This window comes from Lathyrus oleraceus, chromosome 6 (assembly GCF_024323335.1).
Source record: "Lathyrus oleraceus cultivar Zhongwan6 chromosome 6, CAAS_Psat_ZW6_1.0, whole genome shotgun sequence".
In the NCBI taxonomy this organism is placed as follows: Eukaryota; Viridiplantae; Streptophyta; class Magnoliopsida; order Fabales; family Fabaceae; genus Lathyrus; species Lathyrus oleraceus.
In genome coordinates, this window is record NC_066584.1 from 375,776,963 (window position 1) to 375,802,036 (window position 25,074).

The 25,074-nt window shown below is 35.7% G+C and overlaps 2 protein-coding genes across 3 annotated transcripts; one reads left to right on the forward strand and one right to left on the reverse strand.

Annotated features, from left to right (window-relative positions):
- Positions 1 to 1,547: 1,547 nt before the first annotated feature.
- On the forward strand, positions 1,548 to 5,873 carry LOC127092632 (protein PHR1-LIKE 2). 2 transcript variants are annotated; one of them, XM_051031518.1, is made up of 6 exons: positions 1,548 to 2,015; positions 4,247 to 4,323; positions 4,408 to 4,462; positions 4,629 to 4,707; positions 4,805 to 4,874; positions 5,232 to 5,873. In XM_051031518.1, exons 1-6 carry the CDS (start codon positions 1,820 to 1,822, stop codon positions 5,634 to 5,636), a joined length of 882 nt encoding a protein of 293 aa, XP_050887475.1. In that variant the 5' UTR covers positions 1,548 to 1,819; the 3' UTR covers positions 5,637 to 5,873. The 2 variants fall into 2 exon arrangements, with proteins under 2 accessions (XP_050887475.1, XP_050887476.1); XM_051031519.1 differs by having other exon boundaries at positions 1,553 to 2,015; positions 4,638 to 4,707.
- A 1,852-nt stretch (positions 5,874 to 7,725) lies between these two features.
- LOC127097078 (disease resistance protein RPP13) lies at positions 7,726 to 12,538 on the reverse strand. Its single transcript, XM_051035589.1, has 2 exons — positions 11,131 to 12,538; positions 7,726 to 11,034 (listed from the first exon to the last, which is right to left on the reverse strand). The coding sequence occupies exons 1-2, from the start codon at positions 12,220 to 12,222 to the stop codon at positions 7,972 to 7,974; spliced, it is 4,155 nt and encodes a 1,384-aa protein (XP_050891546.1). The 5' UTR covers positions 12,223 to 12,538; the 3' UTR covers positions 7,726 to 7,971.
- Between the last annotated feature and the right edge of the window lie 12,536 nt (positions 12,539 to 25,074).

The window sequence follows — 25,074 nt, forward strand, 5'->3', positions numbered from 1 at the left end:
TAAGACCCCCCCTTAGACAGCGCTTTCATTATTTTTTTAGAACATTTTCCGTGTTTTATTTTTATTTTAACCTTAGACAGCGCTTTCTTTTAAAAGCGCTGTCTAAGATGCGCTGTTAAAAAACCTTTTTGGCGTAGTGTAGGACATTCGACTCAAAGAATATCTTGAAAGCTTGAAAAATGAGAATGTTATGGGGTTTGAACCAAATGATAGGCCAAACTTGCAAAAATATGACCAACCAACATGCCCTAGAAATACCATTTTGAATTTTCTTGATTTTCAAGGCACCATGATGGATGTTTGAAGTTCAAATGATCATAACTTGATGGAAAATGAAGCTTGATGTACGGTGGGATGATCTTAGGCCATGTTCATAGGTGGAACCAATGCATTGAATGTGATGAATCAATACCAAAATAAGGACATCATTCCATGGTGAAATGGAAGTTTGTTTGATGAGAAAATGGTTGCAAATGTCTTGAATTGAAAGTGAATGGAGTGTTGAATGATGGGATGATAAAGAGAGGCAAGGCCATTAAGCAAAAGGATGCACAAATTAGGGTTTCTTGGATCACAAGTTTCATCAAAGGCCATAGTCAGACAAATTAGGGTTTTCGGGTGCAAGAGGTATTTTGAAATGATTCAAGAGGTTATGGTATGAACAAAGTTTGGATATTAGGGGTCCTCAAAGGTATGGCCAAGGTACAAAGTGAATGAGACTTGTACAAGCCACTGAGGATCAAGAACTAGGGACGGGGTCCAATGGATGACCCATATGAATCTTCAAATCCTTGAATAAGGGCCCACAATCCAATTAGGGATTTGGAGGTGGATGGAATGACTTCGGTGATCCTCTAAGGTCCAAGGATGCTTGAGAATGAAGTTTAGGGTTAAGGTGGCTTGGACACACCTTAACATGATCAAAGGGTCTTGATGTTTCTGATGTGAACACCATGCCTTGAGCTTGAGCTTGTTTACTACGAGTGTAGATGCACATGAAATGATGTATGAAGGATGTATGCTCATGTATTAAGGTTGTGAAGATTATATGAAGGTGTGGTGAATTTGAGGGTATGACAAAAAGTTATTCACCTAGTTCTTTACGTGAACAAAACCCATGCATTTACACCAAATACATTAACAAATACAGTATATAATCCTATGCATTTATACCAATTTTGTTCAAAAACACGATATGTACAAACTACAAACATTGACTATTTTATAAATCCGATATAAATGCATAATGCATTTTTATAAGATTTGTGATGTGTTTGAATAAAATCAAATATAATTTATATAAAAAATAACTTTCTTATTTGTGTATGTGGGACAACCTCACACAAATACAAAATGTTACAATTTTTTTTGAAAAATCCAAAATATTTGATTTAAATGTCTACCTCTAAGATAGAGGTGATTTGTACAAAATCTTTAGAAAAAAAAAAAGGAACAATGCTCCACACTCATAAGAACCCTAACCTAAACCCCACATAAAAATGATTGGAGGGAAAACACAAAGGGGCAAAAGAAAGGCATTGATTTTTCGTATAGTATTTATAATAAGAAAAAAGCAAAAAGAGTGCAGAAAGTGACAAAATCACAGTAAAGCGTGACAGTGTCAGCTCCATTTGCTTTGCTAGGCTTCTCTTCCCAAAATCAAAGTCTTGTTCTTTTCACTTCACCCATTTACCAACTTTCACCAAATGTCTCATCTCTATCTCCTTCCATTTCTCTTTCTTCTATAATACTACTAATAAATTTCATTTCTTCTTCTTCTTCTTCTTCCATTTCTGTGGTTACATCGTAGGACAGGAAGATGTTTTCTAGGTTGTTACGTCCTCACGACCATGAAGGAAGTGTTGGTGTTGTTCATGAAGACACAAATCATCAACACAGCCACCTTGCAGACCCTTGTCTTGTTCTCACTTCTGATCCAAAACCTCGTCTTCGTTGGACTACTGACCTTCACCAACGCTTTGTTGATGCTGTTACCCAACTCGGTGGACCAAGCAGTAACTCATTTCTCTCTCTCTCACCTCACATTATTTTCTTGTTTCTTCTAAGTTTTTAAACTCTTGTTTTGTGTAGACTAATCATGTTTTCTTGATTGTGTTTTGATGCACCCTATTTGGTTGATTTGCTAATTTATTTTTGCTGTTATTAGTTTGACATTGATAGGGAAGAATGAGTTTTGTTTTGAGAATGTGTATGTTTGGTTTCACTTTTGAGAGAGCCAAAAGTGATTCTGGAGGTATAAAATTGATTTTGACATGTTAGGTATTCTAAACTCAGAATTGAATAGTCACCCTGGAGGCCTTGCCACCGTGATTTCTAAAGTTTTCAAACACATGCTTAGCTTTTGTTTAACAGACATTGATTATTGAAGTTAGGAAAGGAAGGGCCTTTATGTTGTTTTTTAACTCTTGTGAAATTTGTTGCAAATTGCAGTTTGGACTTGAATTTTTTTTATTAATTTGTAATTATTTTTCTTTCATCTTAACATGGTGTTTAGTTCATGTATTGTGAATGATGTAGAAACCACTGGTCACTACAGCATCTAGGGGTTAATATAAGATTAGAATGTGGAAGGTTTGAGGTGTTAAACTTGTCTTCAATTTCATATTTGTATGTTTCTTTGCATTATTCTTGTAGTTTGTTCATATGAATAATTTTGTATTTGAGTCATTATAATATATGCATAATGCATACTTTCTTTGTACTTGTGCTACTTTGTTTTCTTCTTTGATAGATATAATTGTACTTCTAGACTCTATGTGGTAGCTAATGAGGGATTTTGGTCCCCAATTTTTTTATTTGTTAGTACAATTTAGTGTTTTGTATTGATTTCATATGTCAAATAAATTCCAAATATATGAATAAAAAAAGAGAATCTCAGGGTTTACTTAAAATTTAATGGATGACTGGAACAGATTTGCTTAATTTTAATAGTAAAGGGACATTATTGGTTTGGGAAAAATACAACTAAACCTTTGTAATGAAATATTCTTCTGAAAAGAAATCTGACTTTACCAAGGGTGTATAAACAATAATTGGCATTTGCTTAGCATGATCCCACGGTCGTCCACGGTTGAGGTGCAGGTAATGCTTTCATTAATTGGTACCTCAACTTTATTAATTATAAAGTTCCCTGTGGGAGAAGGGTTCTTCATTTGTATGCCTTCAGAATTTGGAGGACTTGCTTTCATTTGAACTTAAGGTTGTCCTAAATTGTTGGTTGAACTATTTCATTTTGTAGCAATTTTGCTGAAATTTATTAATTGCAACTTGAGAGAGCTTTGCGTGCAATGCAAGAAGAGTTTGCCCAAGTCAAGTCTTCCAACCAAACAAAGCTAGATGAAGCAAATGCATTGGTGGATGGATTTGAAGAGAAGTCTTCAATGGTTAACAAGAAACTTTATGATGCAGAAGCTAGGCTTGCCGAGGTTAACCGAGAAAATACAGAGCTAGATATGAAATTGCGAGAGATGGAGGTTTGCGAAAGTATCTTTGTCGTAGCTTCCTCTCCCACTCCTTCAAATCTTCTGTTTATTTGTAGAATAATGTTTCAAATGATTCTCGACTGAAATAGGGTTACAATACAACCTTCAGTGAATTGATTTCTCTTCAATTCCATCCACCAATGCATTTGCTCCATCTAGCTTTGTTTGGTTGGAGGACTTGACTTGGGCAAGCTCTTCTTGCATTGCACGGAAAGCTCTCTCAAGCTGCAATTAATAAATTTGAGCAAAATTGCTACAAAATGAAATAGTTCAACCGACAATTTAGGACAACCTTAAGTTCAAATTAAACCAAGTCCTCCAAATCCTAAAAAATGTAAGGATCACTGGATTTTATTATAGGGATTCAATTGTCATATTTTTCTTGGTTGATCTTTTTTTTTTGTCTGTAACATTGATTTTTGATTCTGATGTGTTTTTTATTTTATTCTAAAGGTGTTAAAACTTCAATCTCAAGCTATAGTTATTTAAAGGCGTTAAGGACCATAAATAAGTAGAAAAGCCAAAAATAAAATTTCTTGGCATTTATTCTTGTCACTTTGTAGTGGGTTTACGCCATGATTTGTGAATATTTTCTAAGAATTGTTTAAAAATTTACCTATAATGGCATGTGAGTAATATACACCTCTCTAACTCTAATTATTGGGCATTCCTCTATCTGCAACTCTTCTAACAGCATCTATTGGTCCTCTCAATTATTATATTATTAAATTTATCATATGCAGAAGCCACACCGAAAGCAATCATGAGGACCATGAATGTCAAGGGTTTGACACTCTATCACTTAAAGAGTCATCTTCAGGTTCATTTGCCTATATCATAGTTGTAATAGAAGCTTTTATGATATTTTTTGTTTTATGTTACATTATTCTTTACTGCATTGCAGAAGTACAGGCTTGGTAAACAAGCTGGAAAAGATTCTGATGAGGGATGCAAAGATGGTACATTTTTCTCTCTACATTTTGACTTATATGCCACTCATCAAGTTTCTTAATATTGAATTTTCTAGTTATATATCACTATCAGCATCCTTTTCAATAGATTGGATAACATTTTTTTTTTGTTTAAAGTCTATGCTTTTACTTAACACATGAAATTTTATGGAAGGAATATCAGGTTCATATCTTCTAGAAAGCCCTGGTACTGAAGACTCATCTCCTAAATTACTAGCTTCTGATGCAAACGAGTAAGAATTTCATGGTTTCTTTTGATACAATTTATTCCTCCATCTATGCCTGAATGGTACTTGATGACCTAATTGAGAATTGCAATGTCATGTATAGGGGTCATGAAGTCAAGGAGGCTTTAAGAGCCCAGATGGAAGTGCAAAGCAAGCTACATTTACTAGTGGAGGTAAATTTCCTTTTCTCACGGTGCCCAGTGTATTTTTCTCTTGGTTATATTAATTTTAGACCATTTTGATTGGTATCGGAAATTCTAAATGAAGTAAGATTATTAATGATAGTCTTAAAGATAGTTGAGATAACACATATTGTAGAAAAGATTGACTTAGATTGTTTGGACATGTGTGGAGGAGACATATGTTATGTATTAAGGAGAATAGATAAGATGGTTGTAGTTTTTGGCTTAGACGTCCTCAACTTTTATAACAGATGATGGTTGATTTACAGTTTTATCGAAGAATTTATCTTATTATGTCTTATAAAAGTGTACCCGAATGCTTACTATTAAAATGATATGGTATTGCAGGCAGAGAAGCACCTGCTAATTCGCCAAGATGCAGAACGGCGGTATATGGCCATGCTCGAGAGAGCTTGTAAGATGTTGGCTGATCAATTTATTGGCGAGTCAACTCTAGACACAGACATCCAAAAATATCAAGAACTACCAAGTAACGAACTAGGTGGAATGCATGTTTCAGACATACCGTACATTCTCCAGCCTCAAGGGGCCAACTGTTCGACTGAAAGTTGCCTAACATCCCTTGAGAGTCTAAGAGGGTTGACACTAGAAGGATCACCTGGCGGGACAAAGAGGATGGTGGGATTGGACTCGATGGTATCGCCTTTGATCTGGAGTGAAACTAACATGAGAAGTCAAGGCATTCATTTAGCCCAAGTGAATCCTCAAGGAATAGCAAGGTATGGAATGTAGGTAGGACATTGTAAAGAGAAGACATTATGTTTGACTCCTAATTTGTAGGACTAATTAAGTGCTTAATTTCATGTCTGTTTCCTGTCTTGTATAAGTAGATGGGAATAGAACTAGAATAACCCTCTCTAATTTTGTATATTGGAAATACTTAATAGCTTAATCTGGTAGATTGCCACATTTACAATCATTGTGTGTTTTTTTATTGGTTCCTTAATGACATGTTGCAATGTTTTTTTATATCTTGTAATTTTTTTGTCAGTTATTATTTGCTAAATGATTCAATATAAATTTAGTTTCGTCATTTTCACATTTTATATGAATAAACCATTTCTATTTAAAATCTCTTACCCAAAATAGATGATAGGATCAAATTCCAGTTCATCTCTTATTACTGTAGGAGTATGACTTGATTATGCTTATTGCTTACTTTAATTTAGAGTCATTTTATTATGTAAAAATATCAGTTCTTTAATTTATATTTAATAAAAAGTTTACAACCTTAATAGTTTACACGTTTTAAAGCATATTAATGGGTTTCTTCATATCAGAAAAATACTTTATTATTTATTTTTACAAAAGTCACATTCTCTATGTTTTTTTAGGTTTACTTTATAAATCTATTTATATTCAATTTACTTTTTCTTCTTATATGATAGAAGCTTACACAATAATCTTTTTTAGATATTTTGAAATAATGTTTCCTATTTTATGTTTAAGAGACAAACAACAACCAAATTATATCCCACTAAGTGGAGTCGGCTACATAAATCAACTTACGTTATAACATTTTATCCATAATTATGCTTCTATCTAAATCGTTAACCTCAAGATCTTTCTTATAACATCTCTTACAATCTTCCTCTCTCTAATTGTTTGATTTTTCTCTATCTAATATATTCTCCTTACCACATAATCTACATATCTTCTCTATATATATCCAAACCATCTATTTTCTACCATCTTCTCTATTATATGTGTTACCAATACTCTCTAATGTTTTTATTTATACACAACATTCATCTGATTTAGTCTTACCACACATTCAACGCAACATCCTTATCTATGCTCCATTTATTTTATTCTCCTGTTGATTTTTAACTCTAAAAATTTGGGTTGACATAACTCATCCCAACAAAGTCAGTTTGTAAGGTGAGGATTGACCCCACTTATAAACACAACACATACCTAATCCAACAAGTGATCTATGATAGACTCTGATACCATCTTAGAATTTGAATTGAGCCTAACTCATTTCTACAAAATTGGTTTGTAAGGTAAAGATTGTCTTCACTTATAAACACAATACATATCATATCTCAAAACACGTGGGACTAAATACATCTCTTCAAACCTAACACAATGAAGGTGTTGGAGACAACAATGAAGACAAGTTAAATGTCACAATTAAGACAACTAGTGACAGACCGCAATGAAGACGAAAATTCCAACATTAACTGCCTAACATTTTATCCCGTACAACACCGCAATCCTATAAAATTTTTCCTTTAGCTTGAGCGGTACCTTTGCGTCACATACAATTCCTGAAATCCTCCTCCATTTCAACCATCCAATTTGAATTTGATGATTTATATCTCCTTCTATTTCTCCATCATTTTATATTACAGACCCAAAATATTTAAACCGTGTGATTTGAGGGATGATATGGTTTTCAACTTTCATCCTAGGTTAAAAATGATTCTTCTTTTGTTAAACTTAGATTCCATATACTAAGTCTTACTCCTACATAAGCGAAAACTATGAGTTTCTAAATCTCTTCTCCTAGTCTTCAACCTCTCAATTAAATCCTTCATCGACTCTTCAAGTAGGACTATATCATCTAAAAAAACATGCATATATCTTGGTGCTAGTTCTTGGATGAGTTCCATAAATACATAAAAAATTAAGGTAAAATGATAGGGACTTCAAAATTAAACCTTGATGCAAACCTATTTTAAAAAACCAGAATACTACTTTATTTGGATAACCAATATTTCTTATATACGTAGATATTATACAATAAATACAAAATTAGACGGCAATTATTTTCTTAAAAATCCCAAATATTAGTTGTACTAATTGCTCACACACAAAAGTTAAACGTCTAGTTGTACTAATTGCTCACACACACAAGGTTTGAATTCCACAACACAATCAGAGAAACATAACCTTAAACTAAAAACCATAAGTTACACGCAAAGCAATTGAGTAGGACTTCCTTCCCAGCATGAAAACTACTAAGTTTCAGCTAAAAATGAAAGAAAGCAAACTAAAATACAGAAAATGAGGCAACTCAGTACTCACCATTCCATATGAGTTTCCATGCAGCCATGGAATTCTACTGAAAATCAGTTTTGACCACTTTACAGTTGGGTGGTAATGGGATGTTATTGATCTCAGCATTGATTTCTAATGGCATGTTTGTCAATTTCAACTCAAGCAGGGCGCTAACATGCTTTAGTCCACCAGGAAGTACTTTTAGGTTCCGACACAATCTGATTTCCAGTTGTCTGAGACAGGGAAGTGCTCCTTGCTCTATCTTCAATTCCTCTAATGGCTCCAGCAACCAAAACTTTAATACATGAAGTTGAGGAAAACTTTGAGATTCACAGACCATAGTTTGTCCCAGGTAAGAGTCTGCAAGTAAACTCAGTATCCGAAGATTCGGAAAATCTTTCAAGAGTTTCATGGGATCATCCTTTAGTTTCGAATGTGATAGGGTAAGTTCAATGAGGCTCCGAGGGAACTGAGACAGAATAGATGAACTGCTCAAGATTCCAAGCAAATACATGTCAGTTACATTTGCATGGTTCTCGAAGGACTTCAAGTGTAATTCCCAAGGTTTCCCTTCTTCATCCCTTGATTTTAATCTCAGTGATTGAAGGTGCTTTAGTTTCACAATCCATTCAGCCACTGCCTCAAGTTTTTTTGTCATCGCGTCTGTCTCGGATGACATTTGTTGGCATGTTAATCCCAATTTTGTGATTTTGACCAATGTGTCCAAGCCATCCTTCACTGGAGTTTCTTCATCTACGAAGAGCCCCCACAGTGTTTGGAGATCAGACAGAAAGTTATCTCTTAGCCGAGGTAGAAGAAATCTGATGCGGGAAAAATGATCTTTTTGTTGTGGTGGGAATCTGCTGTGGAAAGTCTCGCTCAAGAACAAGTGTCTGAGTTCCATATCCCAAATGGAGTTTGGTAGAGTATGTATGTAAGTATGTTTGAGATCAAGTATCTGTAGCTTCAACAACTTGCTTATAAATGATGGAAGTGACTCCAAGTAAGTCCATCTTAAACCAAGGTACCTCAGCTGGGAAAGTCTTGCTATGCTTTTAGGCAATTTGGGCTTATAAACCCGTTCGAGATCAAGAACCCGCAGGAGTAAGAAGCAATCACTTGAAATAGATCCCTTCATGAAGTAGCCTATTTCCCGGCCGGGTTTACTTCCCTCTCGTGTGTCGAAGGACAAAAAGGAGATAACATCTTTGTAGTAGCTTCTCAGGGAAGCTGGATCACTTCTAGTACTTCTAGTGTCACCATGAATATGATCATACCAGATATGATGGGTTTTAGGATCATCTGTCACCCAGCGTATGATAGAGTTTTTTGGGTCTGGATCGGAATCCCCGGCAGTGCGGGCTTTAAGAAAGATGTAGTTGTTAGCTTTTGTCCACCAGAGTTGTCGCAATCCATAGGGGAGACGACATGTTTTGACCTTGCCATTGCGCTTTCTCTTGGCAATTTGAACCAGGTTGAGATCTATCAGCTTCATCAAATACCATTCTGCTACTTGCTCTTGGAGATCTGGGTGTTCCCCAAGATGCACCCGCTCCTCTGCAACCAACAAAGTAACAAGTCTTCTAACAGGAATTCCAAATTCAGCAGGAAATAGTCCAAAATAAAATAGGCATCCAGTTAGATACCGAGCTAAGTGTTTGTTGATTGTATTAACCGTTTCAGACCAACTCCGTTTTTGAATATTTTTGAGCTCGGTCGACCACTCCTCATGTGTGACATGTTCTTTGTCTGAAAGAAAAAGACTCATTTCTAATATTTGGGATGGCAGGCCTCCACACTTGATCACAATTTCTCTTCCAACATTGGTTAGTTCCGGGGTAGTGTCCACCTTCAAATGTCTTGTAAACAAAACCCTGCTACTTTCATCATCTAATAACTGTAGGGGGTAAACAAAGTTATTAGTACCAACAGCTTGTTGGGCTGCATTAGCATTGCGAGCAGTAAGAAGAAGTCTGCTGCCGGTTGACATATCGGGTATGGCCTTTTTCAAAGTATCCAACAAGTACACTTGTGAAGTTTCTTCTATGCCATCAACAACTAGAAGAAACTTTGTGTGCGCCAAGGTTTCTAGCACGGAGGCAACACTCGACGAGTCTCCCTTTATTTGTCTGGTGGCCTCCTTGTAAATTTCTTCAAAAAGTTGTGTCGTATGATTTGAATTCGAAGGTAGTGACACCCATAGGCGACACTCAAAATGGCTTACAACAGCTCTGTCTTGAAATATCATCTTGGCGAGTGTTGTCTTGCCCGTGCCCCCGATTCCAACAATCCAGGTAATGCAGTGACGTCTCTCATCCGACAGTAACTGATCCATAATAACTTGTGCGTCATCGTCAAATCCAACAACATCGGATTCTTTAGCAACGAGAGACAATTGCATGGTTCCACGTAGTATATGAACTGTGGACGATGAGGACTCGATTGTCTTTCCCGAACCATATACCCTTCTTCTTCTGGAGGCATCTTCAATTTTGATTTTGATACCATTGATCTTGTTAGTAATATCATGTCGGGTCCAGTACTTGAATATGTAAACGAGAACTGACCTATGCTTTAATTTGACATCATAGTCGGAAATGACAGTTGCAATTTCATTGTCAATAATTTGCATTTGGTCCACCCAGATTCTAGAGGTTCCATCTAGTTCTCTCATGTCACATGCATCTTGAAGCAGCGCATCCATTAATTCCTTTTCTCCTCTGATTGATTGGACTTCTTGTTTGAGTCCTGTCACAGGCTGATATGAGGAAGAGGAGGAGGCAGCACCAGAATTGTCATGGTGGAAGGAACGTACAAGCTCTTGTTGAATATGAATATTTGCAATGCCATAATTGGTCTTCCTGTCTGAGATACTAAAAATCTCTTTCAACAAGCAGTTGATGTCCTTGGCAAACTTAATTCTACTGCTCCAACAACAACCCTCACCCTTAGCAGCAGCAAGAAAGGACCTGCCATTTTGAGCCATTAGTTTGAGTTGACCAAACCATACTTTCTGTCTTTCATTCATGTTTTCTGCACTATCAGCAGTGTCCCTAAGAAACGCTTGCATAAGATCTAAATCTCTTTGCACGCACTTCAAACTATTGTCCATAGACTTCCACAACTGCACAATCCAGAAAATAACTTGATAAAGTAGAAAAATCAACTGGAATAGGAGGGCTAACCCGATCGGGATCAAAAAGAGCAAGATGACAATTACACAAAGAATTGAAGCGTAAAAGAACATGCTCCAGATCAGCGGCCTTGATATTGTGCTTTGTTTTGGAATCAGTTTACTCCCTCTGATTGGTCCTTGTCTTGCAACAAATGCAAAAGCTTGAATGATTACTACAACTATGAAGGCCTGAACCAAGTTATCCTCACTCTGAAGAATCAAATTAATAAAGAAAGGGATGAGGTCTGATATTATCAAAATCTCCACTGACAAGTCTTGAACGGGTACTGTTGTTGATCTTTGTGTTGTTTCATCCATGTCCACAACTCCGTAAGTCAAACATCTTGCAAGGGCATCTCCAATTTGAGTACTAACACACTTCATCCGCTTCTTAAATTCCCGCAAGGAAGCATCATGACAAAGGAACTTCCACGGGAGACTGAGACTACTACTCAATTTGAACCCTTTTTTTCTTGCAACAAAATTTTCAACAACTTCTCCGGTGTAATTACAAACGTCATTCACCTCTTCCAACCACACAGTTTCTCTTTCATTTGATGACTTCAACTTAGAAACAATGTTTTTTAGGTCTTTGAGGCCATCTTTTACCCCTTCCACCAGCTCGATCACTTTATTACTGGTTATTAAGTTTTGATTCAGAATGTGATCAAGCTTCTCCATAGCCATATCTACTACTTCGGGGATGCTGGAGGAGCTAGAACTGGAAGGTGGCGGATTTTCAACAGAGACACTAAGGACATTTTTGTTTAAGTTCATTCCAATATAAGAGATGTCTCTCATGCTCCTGCGGATCTTTTCCAGCTCTTTCCCGATACTGTATTTGTCAAACCAGTGCAGAACTCCCCACCTCCTCCTCTTCACTGATTTTGTCACAAACAGTTCTATCACATTCTTTGCATGAAGAGCAACTTCCTTCAAATTATCTGCCCATTCTTTCAGCTCCTGTGCCTGTTCGCCATCCCCTCGCTGTTCAACTTGTTCTAACAATCCCCGCATTGACCTCAGCTCTTTCTCAATCCATTCTACGTGCCTCGCTGCATCCCCCAACACCGCATACTCTTCAACTAGAACTTTTGCAACCACTGATACCACAAAATCTACTGCAAGACCTGCCATGTGACCTCTGCGCGGCCTAATTAATTAATACTTTTGCCTCGCTGCATCCCCAACACCACATACTCTTCAAATCCTTTTTTTGGAATGTAATTTGCACACTTTAAAAAAAATAAAAGTAAGTAAATTCCTCTTGTTTGGACTTGGTAGAGAATGAGAACGAAATGTTTTGGAATATGCAGGAATTAAGAAGAAGAGGACGAATATATTTGTGGGTGATGGCCGGCTGTATAGTTTGTACATTTTTTATACCAGAATAGCCACTTGGTTGTATCCTACTTATAGGACAGTCCACAAATCAAATGGACATAATTTGTTTCGTGTGCTATAAGTCCTATTGTTTGAGATTGTTTAGTAATGGCATGACATGACATGAAAGTCAGCATGATATGGAAAGAAAAGGAGAGAGATATTTGTGGGTGGTGTGAATGCAGGGTATATTTTTGACCAGAACAGCTGCATGATAAACATTTGGGAAATTTCTTATCCCACACTCAATAGAAAATCGAAAATGCTTCTCAGATTCCGGAGATACATCTCCGGACACATCTTGTTCAAGTCAAAATGTTAACTAATCCAGAAATGCATCTGAGGAATATTTTAAAACATACACCATGCATCCCACTCTAAAAGGTCCACTTTACATTTTTATTGTTCCGGAGATGTATCTTTGTTTAGGATTTACGGCCGTAACCTATTAAAACAATGCAAGTTATGTTTTGTTTATGGTTATTCAGATGAAGATGATGATTTGTAAATGTTAATGACCTTCTATGTGATGAACATTAAACTATACAATCGATATGCCAAAAATGACATATATAAATCCAAATGATCAAAACGAAGTCACTCGAAATACACGATAAAGTAGAATGAAATGAAAATAAAATACAATCCATAATGAATCCAAACTACAACTATTATATACTACCGCGTATGATGGACTACAGCTCCTCGTGCTCCTCGTGCTCCTCAGCCTCCTCCACCCCCGTCCTCCGACGCTGTCTCCGGCACATTAGCGCATCAGTCATAATGACATATATGACCTGCCTCACCTCAGACCCATCAGGGAAAATACTTCTGTCAATGCTTGCCTACGCAATCTCCACTATGCGACGACATTTAGGCAAGACATCATGAGCATGATCTATCTGTGCACGCTGAAGGAGAATAGCGATCCAAAACGCAACGGTATTTAAAATTTTCTCCTTTAGTGATCCTTACGAATGGGCATGATCAGTGATAGAATCGTTACCTCTTGTGACGATTGAAACCTTTGATGCAGATCTACGGAGCGATCACGAACGTTGAACGATGACAACGCCTCTACTCAGTCCACACGAACAGATTCCTTCAATCTCAGTGCTAGCTGCTACGAATGAAGGCTTTGAGTGAGAGAGAGATAGAAACGAAATTGCAACTACTCAAATGCTTCTGCACAAGGGTTTTATTTATAGAACCACTTGTGTAGGCTATAAGCTAAAAAGCCCACTTAAGTGTATGTGACCCATATCTTATAATATGCCAAAATCACTTAAGCGCGTGGTACCTTACCATATTTCGTATTCTACTTAAGTACACCGTACCTTACGATGTTCTACAATTCACTTAAGTGCACCGTACCTTACGGTGTTCCTTAGTTACTCTATCTCTCATCAATCCGTCCTTTTGTGTGTGATCCTGTAGGTTTTCGCGGCATTGGCAATTATATTAAATCACGTATTTAACATAATAAACAATGAGCGGTATCTAGCAACACATCACTGCTACCCAAGACACGAAAATGTCATGTGATATGACAAATCCTTTTGTGATAATACTTATGTGTACAATTACCTTTTTGCCCTTATGTCTATATTGAACACAAGGCATATACCGTGTCATCCTTGTCCAGTTCAATATTGGGCCCATAGACATTTATCCTGTTATGCAGGATGGGCAAATTCCATCTAGGTCACTCATGTCCCTTAGCATGCTTCGTGGAGTATCCATCAACTGTCTTTATGGTCATCCAGTTACGGACAATGTTTGATCAGCAATAAGACACTCGACTCTACATCTAGGGTCCATAGTGGTTTCAGGTCGAAGGGTGGTATACACCATTATCACCATGAGAATAACTTATGACACTTTGCATAACATTCTATATAGTATTCTCATAACGGGTCAATCCAGTATAAATATTACTCTTAATATTCATACCTATGTTTAAGACTTGATAACTCCTTATCCATGATCCATGAGATGTGATCATCAGTTTATATACATAATAGTCTTAATGCTTTAATGTTATCTCACTTCACAATAAAGCTCGACTACAGACACTTTAAGAATAGTGTCCTTATGTTTAATGTGATCTCATGATTAAGTCACACTTGATACATTAAATGGACTAGCTATTCTAGGGACTTTATTAAACAAACATAATAAAGAAAAATCCTTTTATTATTAATAAATAGTTCGATACAAGTACCAAAAGTATTGGCCTCTAGGGCTTACACCAACACATGCTCCTTCTCTAGTATTTACTGATGAGTTAGCCTTGGTGGATCTCCTGGAGCATCCTGCATCATATACGAATGTGACACTCTGAAGAACCACCTGATGAACCCGTCGACATAGCTCCAATCACTCTCAGCTATGGTACTTCGTGCCTCCTCCGATACCAGATGACTAAGATAATCATAAAACATGACATCCATATCTCTATGTGTCATAGCAGGAGGAGCAGAGACAATAAGATGTCTGAAAATAGTCTGAGTGTAGACGAACTGTCGTATGATGTCCTCAGGAAGATGAGAAAATGTGAGACGTGAACCACAACCCAACCATCTAGAGTATAACACTATGTCGTCAAATGGTCGCATCTCACGGTGATCAACATAGCTATTATTACCCATTGAACCTATTTCTTGGGATCTCCAGTCATCTAGATCGGGTTACCATCATGAGCAACTCATTCTTTTATATGCATTAGTCCCATCTTCTTAGATGTACTGTGGACTTTCTCTATAGATAATCCTTTCGTCAAAGGATTTGCTAAACTTTCATCAGTGCCTACATGATTCATTCTTACAACTCCTTTAGAGATACAATCTCTAATAGTGTTGTGTTTTCTTCTTATTTGACGTCTTTTTCCATTATAATAACGGTTCTTAATTTTTGCAATAGCCGCGGTACTATCGCAGTGGATCAAGAGTTGTCATAGGTTTTTCCCATAAGGGGATCTCAGCTAGTAAGCATCTTAACCAACTTGCTTCTTCACTATCTATGCCTATTGCTATCATCTCAGACTTCATTGTGGACTGAGCCAGGATAGTCTATTTCTTTGATTTCCAAGATACCGCTCCTCCAACTATACTAAATATATAACCAATTTTAGCTTTGGAATCATCTGATAAGGTGTTCTAATCTGCATCATTATACCCTTCTAATACATCAAGATATTTCTGATAATGTAGGTCGAGTTCCATGGTCTTTTTAAGGTACCTCATGACTCGCTTAATAGCGTGTCAGTGCTCGTTACTCAGTCTATCCGTAAACCTGCACAATAGTCCTCCGACATATACAATGTCGGGTCTATTACAACCAATGGAATACTTTAAGACCCTAATTTTGACCCTAAGATCCCTCATGGCATCATGTTATTGCACAAGTGCATTGCCTCAAGGATCATAGCATGTTTGCCTCCTTAACCCTAGGGTTGGGATTTGTTTGAGTGTTTTGAGACCACCAAGCATGCTTGTATTGTATATTATTTCTTTTCTTATTTGATTACTAACCAAAAGCACAAAAATATGTCACTAACTCTCTTTGTTTTGAAGCTCAAGTGATCATGTGCTCCAATGCTCCTAGGAGGCTCCTAAGCTCAATGCAATGGCTAGATGAAGAAAAGAAGAAGCATGACAATGATCCACAAAGCTCCTAATAATCATATATGTCTCCCAAGTATCTCAATTTGCCAATTTGATCAAGATAACCCAAGGGGCTTGAGGATTGTTTCCCAAGGAAACCCTAATTTCATTGTGCTTTGACTGTGCCTTGCCCATGAAGCAACCTCAACCTATGATCAAATTTAATCAAGGTAAGTTCTTTCATTCATCATTTTATGCATATATGAGCCTATTTGAGGATCCTCAATCATTTATTCATCAATATTGGAAGTTTGGCCTTGAAAAGTTGACCAGTCAAGTCATCTGACTAAGCTGAGCACCATTGAGATATAACTTTTGATGTGTTTGTCAAATGAAGATGACCCCAAGAGAAACAATATTCCTAAGAACCATATGAACAACTTTAATGTTCATCAAAAATCCATTTGAAACTTGGAATGTCATCATTCATTTCAAAACATTATAAGTCATTTTGACTGAAACCCTAATTTTGGGTCAACTTACCAAGGGCATAACTTCCTTAATATTTATGATTTTAAGGTGAGACCAAATGAATTAGAAAGCTTGAGATGTGTAATTCAAATGTTATGTTGGACAAAATTTCATAATCCTAAAATAAATACATGTGATAATACAAAACATTATAGGTCATCTTGGACCTAATTCATTGAATTTGAAAAAGTACCCAACTTAAAATGCCCATAACTTTGTCATAGAAAATCCAAATGATGCAAAATTTGATTCTATATTGACTATCTTGAAAGGATATACAACTTACTTTTTAGTTGGAGGTTTTTTCATTTGAAGCTTTTATCATAGAAACACAGGGGTTTGATTAAGCTTGCTTTTGGTGAAATGTTTCAAAGTGTTTTGAATATGTTTTGTACTTGGATTTTCATAGACAGTTTTCATCAATTTTCACATGCCAAATGAATTTTTCCCAACATGACTTTTGTTCCTTATTTCAAGGGCTTTCCAACCATTACTTACATTACTCATTTGGATCTACCATTTGTGAGTTTCGAAATTATCTTCATTTAGGTGCACTTTGGATATTTCATGTTATAACTTGGTATGCAAGCTGATTCCATTTCATGTACACGTCCAAATCCTTTCCATGTGAACTCAGCAGGTTTTTTCAGCCATCATTGGGCCTTCCACACGCCTGTGCAGGTCCATGCACATCAAAGTTCAAATTGCCATGCACATGAAAGAAGCGTGTGATCTGATACTTTCAGCTATAAATAAAGGTTCCCTCTCATTCATTTGGTAACCTTTTGGAGGTCTGAATTGCTGCAGCATTGAAACCATAGCCATACCAAAGGAATTGTTCAAATTTTGTTCTTATTTTCGAGCTTGAAATTCAGCATCATTAGCTGATCTTCAAAGCCTAATTCCTTAGCCTTTCACTTCCCCTACATCCATAGATCAAAGAGGAACAAGGAACTTGGAGGATTCGTGGCTAAAAGTGCTTCAATTCAGAGGTATACATTCAAACTTTTTGGATCTAGAACTCTTAATTCAATGTAGCATTCTTGTGTTTGTGCGGTTTTCTGAAGTCCTCACACTTGAGGCAAGCCATTGGTGCTTTCAATTCATCATTTCATGAGCTTACAGTTTGAACACCATGATCTTCTCCTTCACATTTCTCTCAATATAGGAAGAGTGAGGAAGATCCAATGGTACAGTGATGATCTCCATCACACGAGCTTCATTTCCATGTCCTTGTTTTCCATTTTCATTAAAACTTTTTTCTCTGCAACTGGTGGCCGGAAGTAGTTGTCTCGCCGGAGAAGATGGTGGTTTCCACCACCATCACCACGTGTGCACCTTCATGGCCTTTTGATCTTGTATTCAGGATCTAATCGTGTGCATCCATTGTGTTTACTTCATTTAATACCTTATTGTCATACCCTAATTTTGTCCAGGCATATTTAAATTTTTGTAAAATCGATTTCGTTTATAATTTGCATCATATGCACAACATGACATGCATTCCATCATGAATAATAACTAAAATATCAGTCAGAATAAATTTATTGAAAATACAGACAAATCGGTTGAATCATTTCCTCAAGTACGGACAAAATCAGCGGATAAAAAGTTTCAAAATTAAAATTGCAGACGCCAGTATTATTAATCTACGGTTCATGTAGTTTAACCTGGTGTGCTCGTTGTATTTTTCAGCAGCTGTTTCAGTTGCGTTTTGACCCGCCTGAGCCTTTTAACCGATGCAAACTTATTTCAGAATTTGAAGAAATGTTGTATTTTTTCAATAAGTATATTTTGCATTGATCATTTTCATGCATCCGATTTAATTTTTCGAGCAAATTTTCGCCCGACTTTTATTCATTTTTAGTCGTTTTAATTTTATTCTTTCGCCAAAATATTCGGATTAAATAAATAGAATTTTCCACGTCCTTATTTTATTTTTATCATACTCATTTTAGAAGTTAGAATTTTTATTTGATTCAATTGATTTAAATTATTTTAAAATGATTAAATCATATAAAAAGGGCATTATAGGCATTTTAATTTATTTAATAATGTGTGCTTCTTGATGTGCTTCTTTGAATTAATCTAGATTGTTAGATCAAGATTAATCAACGGACCTCATTTGCAATCCATGTCCATTTCTATCACCCAATCATAAAATAGGAATAAAAAGTAATATTAAAAAAAATGAGAAAAGAAAATAATAAAAAAAGGACCAAGGTGACAGGAGACCACTAACGTCTCTCTGCTTTAACACACAAACACCACGGGTCCAAACGGAAAAAAAAAGTAAAGAAGAAAGAGATTTTTTTTAAAAGAATACAAACTGTAATGTTGAAAAAGGAGAGAGAAAGTTTCCCTCTGCTCTCACAGAACCACACATCCACCACCTCCGTCCTCGACCATCTCCTTCTAACTCACCATCTCCATCTCCGATGCAACTCATCGGCGATGCATAAGACTCTGACCACATAACTCATAAATTCTTCTATTCATCAAACCTCCTGCCTGCAACTCATTTTTCTTCAATCTTCACCAGTATAACAACTACCAAATTAGAACCTTGTAACACATACGTCTACCACTAACCATCTCCAAAGCCAAAATCACTTCTGTCGTATTTCAACCGTACCATTAAACCTCCGGCGACTTCACACAGGATTCCGTCTTTGTTCTTTCATACGATTCAAAAATCTCTTCCAATCAAGCTCTGTTTCCGACGCCGGAAACAACCTTAACGATTTTTGCGAATCCATCACCGAAGCACCTTGCTCTCACTCTCGTCGTCGGACCACCGTCTCTAAACAACACACAAACCTGAACCGTACGAAATTCTGAACCAAACAAAATTTTGAATCCAAAGCACAAACTTCTGAACCGAAACATGTCGTCACTGAACCGTAAACCGATTGAGAGTTGAGTTGATTTTGATGTAGTTATTACGTGAACTCTATATAAATGTAATGAGTGTTGTTATTGCGTGACCTTTCTCCGAGTGAATGTTGTTATTCCATGAGAATCGCGTCGATGGGAATCGCTTATGTTAGAAGTCACCGAGAAACGCCTTAGAGAAGCCGCAAGTGAGTTTCACGTTCATTCATATTTTGATGGTTCTGCTAAGTTTTCTTTTTCCTTCATCCAGTTGTTCATAATACTGCTATGCATCTTTCATATCATCTATTTTTTAATTTAAATTTTATTTAATTTAATTTAAACTATCCACATGCTTTACTATAATTATTTTTATGTTATATTAGTTTTAGTTTAACTTATTATTATATTATATTAAGTTTTTGTCTAATTTATTTTTTTGTTTAACTTATTATTATATTAGTTTTAGTTATTTTAATATAATTTGGCCACATGTGAATTACTATTGGTGTTGAATGTTAAGTTTTAGAAAATAATCATATGCAGTGCGATTTCAATTACAAGTTGCTGTTATTTGGTCTAATGTAAGGCTTTATTTTTTTTGAAAAAAAGTATAATGTTGCTAATAATGCTAGATGATTGTTGTTTGACTGTGATTACATTGAGTTGAATAGATTGAATTTTGATCCGCGGATTCGACAATTTTCGGCAATTTTATGTCATTATGCCGCCAAAATTTTAGTACATCAATAGAATATTTTCACCGTGTTATGATCTTACGTATGACATTAATCATAATGTCATTGCGTACAAACCGGTTTTTGAGCACATTGCGATTTATTTCCTTCGATCTTTTTTTTAGTTAAATTAATTAATTAATCGAGATTTGTTTAAGTTAGTTAATCTTAATAATTAAATTTATTTGATAGTTATTTTTGACTATATCAAATAAGTGATTTAATCGAATCTTAATTATTTAATTTTGTTAATTAAAAAATTGATCGATTTCTTTCACCTTTGTCTCAATAATCATTTTCAAACTAAAACTATTCCATTTCATCATCAATTCATAATTACTTCAAATTCAACTCCATTCCGTGTCATCATCGATTACAAAACCATGATAAACTATTAAAGTCACACAATTCTCGATTCAACATCGAGCCCATTTTTCAAATACCTTTGTAAGTCGATTGCTTTTAAAGCATCGTCATCAACCTCACATAGCTTACTCTTGGGCTTTCTTACCATGAGACTTAGTCGATTATTAATTGATCGATTAGATGACCGATTCACTAAATAAAATCCAATTTATTCACAAAACACAAATTTAAAACCTCGATCCAATATTGAGTGTTTTCATTCAAATTAAATAAAAGTACCCAATTACTATCAAATACCATTTCATTTGGAAATGAAAATGGGGATGGTTTTGAGTTTTCAACTCCTCCTCTCGATTATTTGAATACGAGTTCTCTTACTCGATTAATCAAACAGTCGTCATTTCTATCCACCTAAGCACAAACAAATCGAATAATTTCATAATAAGAAATGAAAAGGGAGATGACTTTGAGTCTTCAATTTTTCTCCTCGACTATTTGAATACAAGTTCTCTTACTTGGTTAGTCAAATAATTGTCGTTCCTCTACAAACCTCCAAACCCCGATAAAATCAAATTATTTTCACAGTAAGCTAAATGAAAAGGGAGTTGACTTTGAGTTTTCAATTTCTCTCCTCAATTGGTTGAATACGAGTTCTCTTACTCGGCCAGTCGAACAATTGTCATTTTTCCATAAAGATACAACTTAATCAAATCATTTTCTTGACAAACTATACGAAAAAGGAGATGGTTTTGAGCTTTCAACTCCTCTTCTCAAATGCTTGGATATGAGTTGTTTTACTCAGTCATTCAAGTACTTGTCGTTCATTCTAAAATACGTCAACCATGTACAACCTTATTTTCATATATATTCAGATGAAACAGAAAGCGGTCTAGAGTCTTCTATTCCCTTTCCCGATTATTAGGATACGAGTTGTCTTACTCGATTATCCGAGTATTCGTTATCCATTCAAAACACCTTAATTATTATCAAATCCTTTCCATAATTAAGGATGAAAAAGAAAGTGGTCTAGAGTCTTCTATTCCCTTTTCCGACTATTAGGATACGAGTTGTCTTACTCGACTATCCGAGTAATCGCCATCCAGTCAAAACACCTTAATCATTATTAAATCCTTTTACAATTAAGGATGAAAAAGAAAGCGGTCTAGAGTCTTCTATTCCCTTTCCCGACTGTTAGGATACGAGTTGTCTTACTCGACTATCCGAGTAATCGTCATCCAACCAAAAACATCTCAATCAATCAAAACATCCGACATATTAATCCAACTTGTCACCCCCTTGTGACTGAAATTCTTTTCAGAAAGAACACTGTTAATCATTTCTAATGCGCACAACAAACTAGTGCTTAAGCCTCCGCCGAGAGTAGACAAGCCAGCGTTTAGCCTTTAGAACACGATCTAAAATAGTTGTTCATTAAAAGACACCAACCAACCGTAGTTCCCCGAACTACGAATGCTCTGATTTCCTTATTTAAGGATACGTAGGCAGGAGATTGTTGTATCTTCGCGAGCACACTAATAAAAAACCTCCCCTTTCTCCTTTTTGAGGTTCTCATCCATTTCTGTTTTTAATAACCTAAAGATAACAAACAAACATAAATTAACACTCGAAACACACTATTGAACTAAAAGGTTCCCGTTGAGTACAACAGACGCAAGGGGTGCTAATACCTTCCCCTTACGTAATCCACTCCCGAACCCGAATATGGTTACAACGACCATTATTCTATTTCGTAAAGGTTTTATCGATATTTTCCTATTCCTTCATTGGGATAAATAAAGTTCGGTGGCGACTCTGTTCGAACATAATTTTTTCCGCGACGATCGCGAGGAATCGTATTTTTCGAGATGCGACACTTATGTGGCGCGTTTGACTTGGATGTAGCGTGTTCCCTCAGATCCATACCGTCCCTTGATGCCACGTCAATTAATGAGCTCCATCACGTGGCTGTGATTTTTTCCATTTATTCTATTTTCTTTTATTTTCAGTTAATTCATTTGATTTTAAAAAATTCATTAAAAATTCATTTGAAGTCATAAAAATATGAGACCAACTCCAAAAAATTTCTTGAAAAATCTAGTTTCATATTTTGATTTTTAATTATTTTTGTGACTTCATTTGATATTTTTTATGGATTATTTGATTTTTAATGGTTTTAATTCATTTTAAAATACTTTCTGACTTTTGAAAAATCCAAAAACATTTTCATAGCATTTATGGATCATGTTAAGTCAATGAAAAATGGTCTCATCAATTTCTTATTTGATTTGAGATTATTTGAGATTTTAATTCATATTATGCTATTTTTGATTGTTTTAAATTGATTTTAAATACTTTCTGGTTTCAAAAATTGGTGAGAAAGTTAGTCAAAACTTGTTTGACTACGTTGAGCCTATGAGAATTTAATTGGACTCATTGGAGTTGTTTTGAATTAAATTTGAGGTGTGACCTTATTTGTTTATTTTTTATTTGCATTTTATTTTAATTCAAAAAATACAAAAAAAATATCATTTACTCTTTGACTTGTTATCTTCATTTCTCTTCTGTTTGGTGTTGATTGATATTGATTTGATTCATATTTGATCAATTGGATTTGGTTGTGGGCTTCTTTTTCCCTCCCTTTCATCGTCATCCCTTTCTTTCCATCAATGGCCAATGAGTTAAAGTCTTATGGTTGGTCTTGACAAATGAGAGGTTTAACCTTCTTTGATCCAAACCAAACTCAACTTGATCCATGATCAAGTGAGTTGTTTTGTGTCCAAGATAGGTTGCTTCTTGATCAAGCAAATAACCTAAAGTCAATACAAGGCCCTTCCCCTTTTGTTTGGCATGACAAGTTTATGGAGCTTGGCTTACTAGTCATGATCTCTAACTTGTGTTCTTTGCCTATATTTTTATTGACCAACCTCAGATAGGTGTGACTACTACATTAGTCCACTTACGATTGCTTAACATAGCGCTACATTGTCTTATGACAAGCTAACATAACTTTACTAACTACTAACTTTAATTTGAGCATTTAATTTCTTGTCATTTATTTTTAATGTCATTTATTTCTTGCTCATTATTCATATTGATTTTCAATTTGCTCACTTGAGCACATATTTTATGTTTATGTCATTTTTCTTTTGCTCACTTGAGCCCATTATTGTATATAAATATATTGCTATCTTGTGTTTGCTTTGTGTTTGTTTTGTGTGAACCAAATGCAAAAAGGAGAAAGGACTTAGAATTAGGACTTACCTATGCTTAAAAGGAGTTCAAGAGCAACTAGGCCTCATGCCTTTAGAATGCTAAATTGGTTGAAGAGCAACTAGGCCTCATGCCTTTAGAATGCTAAGATTTAAAATTGATCTTAAAGGACTTCTCCTCCAAATTTATTATTTGTCCATTCCCTTTATTGTGTTGTGAACTTTTTGATGTTTGCTTTTGTGTGATAGGGATCCCACCTTGAGATTATGAAAAGAGGACCATTGTCATGAGTAGCCAAGTTAAGAGCTAAGCCAAATGGAGATCCTAGGGGCTTGAATTCAAAAAATCTTTTTCTTCTCCCCACTCTAGCCAAGCCAAAAAATCTTTTTCTTCAAACTTTGACTTTGTTTCAAATTAGAAACCTAGGCCTTAAGCCTTTGACTTTTCAAAACCATTTTCATCAATACTCATTATGAATAAATCTTAGTCCAACTTTGACTTCATTTTGTAAATAAATCTAACTTGTAAATATAACTCACTTCAAGTTATTTTTTGTGGTTTCAATGGCCACTTGTTAAAACCTTTCAAAAACATTAGTCATAGGTTTGAGTTATCATAGTGGTTGATGTAAATCTCACCTCATCCTTAGTGGTTGGATTATAAGTCTTCCATGCTTATTATAGGGTTAACCCCTCACTAGCATGTTGAAGCCTTCCTCACATGGTGGATTGTTGGTTTAGGTTGAGTTTTCTCCCTTTGATAACAAAAGACCTTAAGGCTTTTGGTAAAATCAATTCACCAATCTTTGAGATTTTTACCCCGAACTATGAGGTTTTGATCCTCCTTTGTGATGGTACGTAGGCAATGGGTTCATCCATTCAAACAACAAAACTTGTAAATATAATCTATTCTCTTCTCATCCCCTCAATCTTTTGTACAAATATTTTCGCAAATACCAACCTACAACACATATTTTCAAAAAGGGTTCCCTTAGAGTACTAAGGATGTTTTGGGTGCGTAAAACCTTCCCATTTCATCACCAACCCCCTTACCTAGATCTCTGACATTTTTATTAATTTTTGATTTGAAAAACTTCTTACTTGGCTTTTGTTCGCTTTTTAGCCTTTCCTTTGGACAAATAAAAGTGCGGTGGCGACTCGAATTGTATGTTGACTTTTGGTTTAGTCAATAAACCTAAAGGTAACGAAAACCCCGCTACAGAAAAGTGGCGACTCTGCTGGGGAGATCCTCTCTAGTGGGTTTAACCTACTTTTTGCTTATAT